Source organism: Tarenaya hassleriana, unplaced genomic scaffold, assembly GCF_000463585.1.
Source record: "Tarenaya hassleriana unplaced genomic scaffold, ASM46358v1 Cleome3, whole genome shotgun sequence".
NCBI classification, from domain to species: Eukaryota; Viridiplantae; Streptophyta; class Magnoliopsida; order Brassicales; family Cleomaceae; genus Tarenaya; species Tarenaya hassleriana.
Genome location: NW_010966177.1, coordinates 2,647,664 through 2,656,673, shown reverse-complemented (window position 1 = coordinate 2,656,673; position 9,010 = coordinate 2,647,664). Strand labels below are relative to the sequence as shown.

The window sequence follows — 9,010 nt, the reverse complement described above, 5'->3', positions numbered from 1 at the left end:
TGAACCGAATGGCTACCGTGAAACGTGATGGAACAGTTGAGTTTGAAGTTCCAGCAGATGTTGTCCCCCATGCACTTGGTGTTAAAACCGAGGAGCCAAACAACGGGCATGCTCCCGAGGAGTCAATCGATGGGGTTGACCTTCAGGACATTCCCCCGCTTCAAATCGTTATACTTATTGTCGGGACACGAGGGGATGTTCAACCTTTTGTTGCGATAGGCAAGCGCCTTCAGGTTGTCATGTGATCTCCATATGATTCTAATTATTCATGTTCATACGATTATGGTGTAGCAACTCAATTTTAAAGATGCAAAAATCTGAAACTAAATTTGTAGGATAGTAACTATTAAGGATCAACGGACTCATGTTTAAGAATTTCTTGTGCAGGAATACGGCCATCGAGTTAGACTTGCAACACATGCAAACTTTAAAGAGTTTGTTTTGACAGCCGGATTGGAGTTTTATCCATTAGGCGGAGATCCAAAAGTTCTAGCCGGTTGTATGTATCCACCAAACATTCCCGTTCTTTCTTCAACCATGTTGTGTTCCTTTTTCTTTTCTTTGATACTAAGTAATGTTGCTTAGCTTGTCTTGATTTTTCTTGCTGAATGTTATCTAATATCGTCGATTAATCGGTTTCCATGCTATCTTGTGTACAGACATGGTTAAGAACAAGGGATTTTTGCCATCGGGGCCTTCAGAGATTCCGATTCAGCGAAACCAAATAAAGGAAATCATATACTCTCTGCTTCCAGCTTGTAAAGAACATGATCCTGATTCCGGGATCCCTTTCAAAGCTGACGCTATTATTGCCAATCCTCCAGCTTATGGTTAGTCTATTCAACTTCTTGAATGACTTATCTGTATGATTGGAAAGAGGACAGAAAATCCGGAAGATAATTGTACTTTTGAGCCTTGACTTACTTCTTATGGTAACTAATCTTTGGAAATGCCATCTTAGGACATACCCACGTGGCAGAAGCGCTGAAAGTACCGATACATATCTTTTTCACCATGCCATGGACGTAAGTCTCGCCTGGGGGTAACGATTCTGGCCGAAATTATTGTCTATATGACGTTATTTTGTAATCTTTCACAACTTTTCTTATGCATTGTTTTTTGTTTATAACGTTGTTCCAGGCCAACTAGCGAGTTTCCCCACCCTTTGTCACGTGTTAAACAATCAGCGGGATACAGAGTGCATCTCGATTATACACAAACATTATCGAATGATATATAGGCTGATGTTAAACTTTATGTTTTTTAACATCCTACTCTTAAAATTTATAATGTTGTTCCTCCAGCTCTCATATCAAATTGTGGACTCACTGATATGGCTCGGGATAAGAGACATGATAAACGACCTTAGGAAAAAGAAGCTGAAGATGCGGCCTGTTACGTATCTAAGTGGCTCGCAAGGCTCTGATTCTAATACACCTCATGGATATATGTGGAGCCCTCATCTTGTTCCGAAGCCAAAAGGTTAGCTTTAGCTACCTTAACTTATATATTTTTTTTTACTTGTTATAACACCGTTTCTTCGATTCAGGCATTTTTTTCCCGTTTCTATCACATTTGAGTGACTCTTGTTAGAAAGAAAGGACCATCTCGATGACGGTTTTATTTTTTTTTCCGATTTTTTGCAGATTGGGGACCAAAGATTGATGTAGTGGGGTTTTGCTTCCTTGATCTTGCATCAAATTATCAACCTCCTGTAGAACTTGTGGAATGGCTAGAAGCCGGTGACAAACCAATTTATATCGGCTTTGGTAGTCTTGTGAGTTAGTTTTCCCTTGTTTATTTGGTATCCACACCTATAGTTATCTGGTTTTTACGGGAAATTTTGATTGGCAGAAGTATTTCATACAACATTTTGCAAGATTAGCTTAGCTTGAGAGATTTCTCTTCTTTTGCTTTGTGGTGGCTTAGCCTGTTCAAGAGCCAGAGAAGATGACCGAAATCATCGTGGAGGTTCTTCAAAGAACTGGACAGAGAGGGATTATTAACAAAGGCTGGGGCGGTCTCGGAAACTGTAGGACTACTAATACCTCTTTCTGCCCATTTTTGTGATGCCTTCAGTATTTGCTTCTTTCATGTTTCTTTTCCGAGTTTTTTTGGTGTTGGATATACAAGTAGTGATATGATGTTTTTCTTGAAGTGAAAGAGCCCAAGGATTTTGTATATTTGCTAGATAATGTCCCACACGACTGGCTCTTCCCGAGATGCAAGGCCGTGGTATGTTTGTCTTTAACCGTCTTTCTTGTCCTGTGGAAATTTTCCCGAGGAACCCGTCCTTCCTTGCTTCACCAGCTTCATGATAGTATGTTGTGTTTCTGCTCTCGGCTTTTCAGGTTCATCATGGTGGTGCTGGAACAACGGCTGCAGGTCTCAAAGCAGCGGTAAGAACCCTCGGGTTTTTAATTCTTGAGAATCTATATATATATATATATATGTATATATAAAAACCAAAGGTGATGATATACTGTCTTATACGAGAGTGTCGTTTTGCGTTTAACAGTGCCCGACTACCATCGTGCCTTTCTTCGGGGACCAGCCTTTCTGGGGAGACAGAGTGCACGCTCGAGGAGTAGGTCCTGCCTCGATTCCCGTTGATGAGTTCTCTCTTCATAGGCTCGAAGGTGCAATAAACTTCATGCTCGACCCCAAGGTGAGTAAATACTCACGGAAACTTAACTTTTATGGTGTTTAAGAACCGAAATACAATCGGAAGTAGTACACAACCTCATTCATAATGCAAATCTCTCCTTTTATAGGGAGATCTGTTGTCTAGAAAGCTACAAAAGTAACGATGTGGGACGATAAAACATTAGAAATTCCTAACGAGCTCTATATCAGAATCATGAATCTTCCGAAGATTTGGAAGATAAGTGCTGCTGGAGAGTGTAAGCTCCATAACCGGAACGAGTAATGTGGTGGGTTGCAGGTGAAGAGAGCGGCAGAGGAGCTGGCAAGGGCGATGGAGGAGGAGGACGGAGTGAATGGAGCAGTGAAGGCTTTCTTCAAGCATCTCCCGAACAAGAAGTCGAGCCAGGAGCCCGCTCCCGACCATCATTCCTCCTTTCTTTCCTTCAGAAGATGCTTCGGCTGTTCGTAGAATTCTTGATCCTCTCTCTATTTTTGCTTTCGGATTTCTCTCTTTCTTTTTCTTTTTGTCTCCGTGAGAATTGCAGACACTCACTGCTGAGAAACTTGCTTAGAGTTTTTATGCAACCTGGTTGCTGCACACATACATTGATACATACTGTAATGTGATAACTAGTTGTTTGTTTTGGATACACACTGTAATGCAAAATTGTTCTCATCTCTCAAGTTTTCTTATATTTGTTTGCTGCCTCTCTCTCTCTCTCTCTCTCTCTCTCTCTCTCTCTCTCATGGGCTTTCGTTCTTGTCTTAGGCCCACATGGTCTAATCTTACAAAACAGAACTATTTATAAATATGGGCCTCATGAGGCCCACTAACCAAAGACGGTCACTGTACCTTCTCCGGCGATTTCTCCTCTTCTCCATCTCCGGCAACCTTCTCCTTCTCCTCCGTCGCCGCCGGGAACGGGATTTTCTTCCCGAAGAGCTTGATCGCTGGATTTCTACTTTCCAGCATAACTTTTTTTCTTCTTTCCTCTTTTTTCTCGGCAACCGAACAAGCGCGAGAAAATTCGGGCAGTCGTCTTCTCCCTTTTTTTTTTTTTTTTGGGGGGGGGGGTTGGGGGAATGGAAACCAAGAGACAAGTTGCAGTGAGAGACTCAGGACCCCATTTCAGTATTTATAGCCATTTGCCTCTCAGAATATGGAGCAACCTGATCATATGTATACATACATACGTACATATACATCTCTTATATTGTGTATGTAAGCATACAATCATATACGTATGTGTGTATGTACACAGGTTGCGCCTTAGACTTTTGCTTATCAAGTTGGCATCAGATGCCCAATCCCTACTCACGTTCCCCATTCAGCTTTTCGAAAATGTAGATCTCTGATGAACAAATCCATCAAAATCACATGATAGAAGATGGAATTTTAATCTTCCAAAACTCTTGTAAATATATATATTATCAGTCCATATTGGTTCTAAATTTAGTTTTGTGGGAACAAATTTACATTAGTTTTTTATTCGATTTTTTCAATTATTCTAGTTTTTTTTAATGAAAGTATTTTAGTATTTATTATAAATTCACACAAAAAAAGGGGTCAAAACTCACTTCACTAAAAAAGTTCTATTGGGGGAAGGGAGGAAAATCTAATTTGTCCAATGGCAAGTGGATATGAACTAATTAGTTTTTGCAGAAAAAAGGCAAAACCCTAAAAATGGCCCATCTCAAGAAAGAAATGGAAAAAAAAAGGAGTTTTTTTTATTCCATTTCCCAATTCAAACATCTCTTCTTTCTCACCAATCACTCTCCTTCACATCACCATGCACCAGAGAGAGACTCTCTCTCTCTCTCTCTCTCTCTCTCTCTTATCTTCTTCTGTCCGGAAGCCCATACGGGCAAAAGAACCTGCTCCCAAAGTTGGCTCTGCCACAGGAACAGAACACTTAATGGTAATAATGAAACCACTCGCAGATTCTTCACATTTTCCAATTCTCCTTCGACTTAGCTTTCTCTTCGGCTTCCTACCCATCTCTTCTTCCCCTTTTTATAGCCCCACACACACACACTCAGGGTTCATAGTTTAGGGGGTTCACTCTTGATTCTTGAAGAGGCTCATTGATTTCATCCGTATTTGAATCTTGGGTTGTGTTTTTATTGGAATTCATCAAGTTATTGAGTTCTTTCTGGGATTTTGTTAACTTTGGTTTAAGCCCATTTCTGCAAAAACCGAATTCTAAGAGTTGTTTCAGTTACTATCCCTTAATCTCATGTAAGTTGTATTTTCTCATACATGGCAGAGAAAACCTGAGAATGGAAGACGATGATCATCACCGCCAAGAACAAGACGAACAAGAAGAAGAAGAAGAAGAAGGGATCAAGACAAGACAAGGATCCAGCAGGCCAGAAGAAGACACACCTTCGTCGAGAATCTTCTCATGCCTCTTCTGTTCCAGAAAGTTCTACAGCTCCCAAGCCCTCGGAGGCCACCAGAACGCCCACAAGAAAGAGAGAACCGCCGCCAGAAGAGCCAAAAGGGCTTTCGAATACGTTCATAGCCCTAACTTGCAACACACGTTACCTGTGTTCTTGTCCCCTCCTTCTCCACACCACCTGACCATCTTAGGCTACCCTTCTTCTCATCATCATCATCCCGCCCTCGGGTGTTTCCCATCTGTTCATCCTGACCATCCGATCTTCTCTCACGGGTTCGGATCCAACGGTTCTGCTCCCAGGTTCGATCATGTGGTCTTGGCCGCGGCTCATCAAGGCGGCGGCGGCTGCAGCCTCGGAGGAGAGCATTTTCAGAAGAAGAGCGTGAAATCATCATGCAAGGGAGGGTTTTTTGGTCAACAACGCCTCCAAATTTTGGATAATGTGATGGATGGTGAAAAGGGTAAAGATCAAAACCTTGATCTGACCCTCCATTTATAAAAAAAAATCCAATTTAGGGCTTTAGATTTTTAGGGTTTTGAGAGAGATTTAAAATATCAGAATCCGGGTAAAGGGATATCTCTAGATGAAGATTTTGACAGACATCGTTATTATGTTTTTGTTCTTGGAATAAAAATAATAATGAGCGTTGGTTTTTCTCCTTGGTAAAGGGCCCAAATAAAGTTGTACAAGGGAACGGCCCAATATTTAATGGGCCTACGCCATGACGAAAATCCCATTCCGGCCCATTAAATCAGAACCAAACCAAAATTCAATGAAAAATTAGATTAAATATTAATGTTTTTAAAACTATAAAATAATACGGCCATAAAAATAACTAAAGAGAAACTAAACCACTAACCACTACAAATTTTAAATGTTAAATTGGGTGAAATTGAAATGTGGACCCATATTTTTTCCCTACTTAATTGCGTATAAAACAATGATGGTTGCATGATTAATGTCGTACATAAACATAGCTTATAATGCCCACATGGAAAAGTCAATGTGCTATGAACGAGACAATCATTATACATTCATATATATATATATGCATATATATATATATATATATATATATATATGCATATATAATATGAGACTTACAAGTTTAAATTAGCTGTTTATGTTTTTCTTATTTTATTGGAATATAAATTTAATTGTTTAAAATGGCTCGCGACAAAATGAGAGATGGGGAGGAAGAAGCACATGACATGATCCTTTGTTGGCCAAACTCATAATTGTTATCATTGAACAGTTATACATATACACATGCCTATATAGTCACTGAATGTGAATGCGGCATGACATCTACATCCAATAATATTTCTTATCGTACATATTCTATTTGTAAGTTTTAATATCATAAATAATTTTTTAATTAGAATTTATCTATAAATCTATATACATATATATATATATATATATATATATATATATATGCATATATAATATGAGACTTACAAGTTTAAATTAGCTGTTTATGTTTTTCTTATTTTATTGGAATATAAATTTAATTGTTTAAAATGGCTCGCGACAAAATGAGAGATGGGGAGGAAGAAGCACATGACATGATCCTTTGTTGGCCAAACTCATAATTGTTATCATTGAACAGTTATACATATACACATGCCTATATAGTCACTGAATGTGAATGCGGCATGACATCTACATCCAATAATATTTCTTATCGTACATATTCTATTTGTAAGTTTTAATATCATAAATAATTTTTTAATTAGAATTTATCTATAAATCGATTTTAAAGTAATATTTTACGAATTTACAATTGAAGATATTAATATGATTATAAAATATATTTTATATTTTATCAAGCACTACGAAATTGTCTTTAGTTTTTTTTAGATTATAAATTATTCCTATTTTTAAAATTTATATAGAACATATCTTAAATTTATACTAACTTTTTTCTTTTAAATTCGGATTAATTCAATTACTCAAGTCATGGGTAGCAAATACAAGGTCAAGGCTTAAAAGTTTTGAATATTGATTTGGATATCCGTATTCACCTCACCAAAAATATATTTTAAATTTAATAATTGTTTAGTATCATAAATTTTAAAAAGGACTTAAGCTATAATTAAAACCATCATACATCAACATATACACACACATGTATGTGTGTATAGTATTGTTTGCAGGAGTTTCCCGAATTTGTTGGATTTCATGAGCTGCGAAATGACAAACTTTATACATACACATACGTATATATATATATATATATGTATATATAATGCATGAAACCCATATGTTATAATACTTTTGGCATACATTTCATGACAACTTTTCTTTGCAGCAGCTAGCATTTGCCATGTCAATATTAGGGGATAGTCACACGGAGTTTGTAACATGCGCGGACGCAATTAATTATCCGAAAAATATAATAATTGACATTAAAATATCATTTTTTGTTACGTACAGATATACTTGAACTCTTATTAATTGAAATGGGTCCATGTTGGTTTTAGACCCTTTTTTTCTGAACCAATCATTCTAACATGCATGTGGAACTTACTTAGGCTCGTATGATTATAATTATGTTATTAATCTATACAAAAAAAAATCATATTAATTATTAGTTTTCGCTAGAATTAAAAAATTTATATTTAAACACATTAGAAACTTGCATAGGTATTGAACCTAATATAATTTTGAGTTTAAATTATATTCTTTTTTTGAAACCTAATTTATTCGGTATTGCAAGTATTATATATTATTATTTATACATAACTAGACAATGTCTATATATTCATGTGTGCGTGCATATCAGATATTGAGATTGTATATGGAACTTAATGGCTTTTAATTTTGCTTATATTTTTTCCTATTTACTATTTGCAGGATCAAACTTTGTATATATATATATATATGTATCATATTTTTTTTTTAAAAAAAAAAAATCTATGCAATTAATTATTCGAAGCAAGTGAGAGCCACTCGTTCCGTTAGGTACAAGGCAGGAAGAAGGGGTTTTCATTTACGTATATGGACCGACATTGAATTGGAAGCCCCGTGTCTCATTACACTTGCCGTGAAATCTACATGCTTAATCTCGCCAAGAACAATTAAAGTCTCCATTTGGTCTTCTTGTTAATGCGGTTTATGATTCCGATTCTTTGAAAACGTCGTGTAATTGCTAAAAAAAGTGTATTTTTTTTATAACAATTATAAAATATAAACTAAAATAATTTTTTTACACAAAAAGTATGAAATATAAACTAAAATAATATCATAGACAACATAATAATTCATAATCTTATAAAAAAAAACATAATAATTCATAACAATGTTTTTTTTTTTAAGAACCTTACTGGCTCTCGAGGCATCACCGTACCAAATGCAATGAATAACAAAAGTACGATTATGATTGGCTCTCAAGGCATCAGAAAAAAGCTGCTTAGCAAAAAAAGATTAATTATTATTGAGAGAATTTTTAAAAAATATATCATAAAGAAAGAAGGTTGATTGTTCATTGTCTGCCACGTGGACCGAATCACCGGCGTGTTTCTCGTACGTTCGCCGTCGCTGGCGGACGGATTATAAACATTTTTTTAACAAGGGGGAGGGGGAGAGTGATGACGTGGCACAGATAGAAGAACAGACCGTGTCTGAATGAGCAGCCGTCCCAGCACGTGATCCACCTGGCCCCTCGCACGTGCTAGAGCGAGAAACAAAAGGAAAGAGAATGTCTCTTTTATATAAGAATTTAATTTATCTAATTTACATAGCATATAATCGATTTTCCATTGGATATATGCAAACGTATCTTAATTTAATCCAATATATCATATTATATTATATATAGATTAACACGTCAATATATTTAGAAAAATATCTACTCTACGATATTAAAGATGAATCCGCATAAATAAATCAAAATTAATTAAATTATGTAAAAATCAAATGATTTAGGATAACATAACATACTCCAACGACTTAACAA

General features: G+C 36.4%; 2 protein-coding genes across 4 annotated transcripts in view; both read left to right on the top strand.

The window, feature by feature from the left end:
• LOC104818941 (sterol 3-beta-glucosyltransferase UGT80A2-like) overlaps positions 1–3,339 on the top strand; it is a 5,051-nt gene extending 1,712 nt beyond the window's left edge. The window contains exons 4-15 of one of the 2 annotated variants that reach the window (XM_010548744.2): positions 1–233; positions 388–499; positions 660–830; positions 962–1,025; positions 1,141–1,198; positions 1,305–1,482; positions 1,647–1,777; positions 1,930–2,032; positions 2,159–2,235; positions 2,352–2,399; positions 2,519–2,668; positions 2,945–3,339. In XM_010548744.2, the coding sequence (XP_010547046.1) occupies positions 1–233; positions 388–499; positions 660–830; positions 962–1,025; positions 1,141–1,198; positions 1,305–1,482; positions 1,647–1,777; positions 1,930–2,032; positions 2,159–2,235; positions 2,352–2,399; positions 2,519–2,668; positions 2,945–3,115 (1,496 nt within the window). In that variant the 3' untranslated portion in view covers positions 3,116–3,339. The other variant, XM_010548746.2, reaches the window with a different exon arrangement.
• A 1,091-nt stretch (positions 3,340–4,430) lies between these two features.
• Positions 4,431–5,703, top strand: LOC104818940 (protein LATE FLOWERING). 2 transcript variants are annotated; one of them, XM_010548742.1, is made up of 2 exons: positions 4,431–4,565; positions 4,914–5,703. In XM_010548742.1, exon 2 carries the CDS (start codon positions 4,927–4,929, stop codon positions 5,545–5,547), a length of 621 nt encoding a protein of 206 aa, XP_010547044.1. In that variant the 5' UTR covers positions 4,431–4,565; positions 4,914–4,926; the 3' UTR covers positions 5,548–5,703. The 2 variants fall into 2 exon arrangements, with proteins under 2 accessions (XP_010547044.1, XP_010547045.1); XM_010548743.1 differs by lacking the exon at positions 4,431–4,565 and adding an exon at positions 4,573–4,758.
• Positions 5,704–9,010: the final 3,307 nt, after the last annotated feature.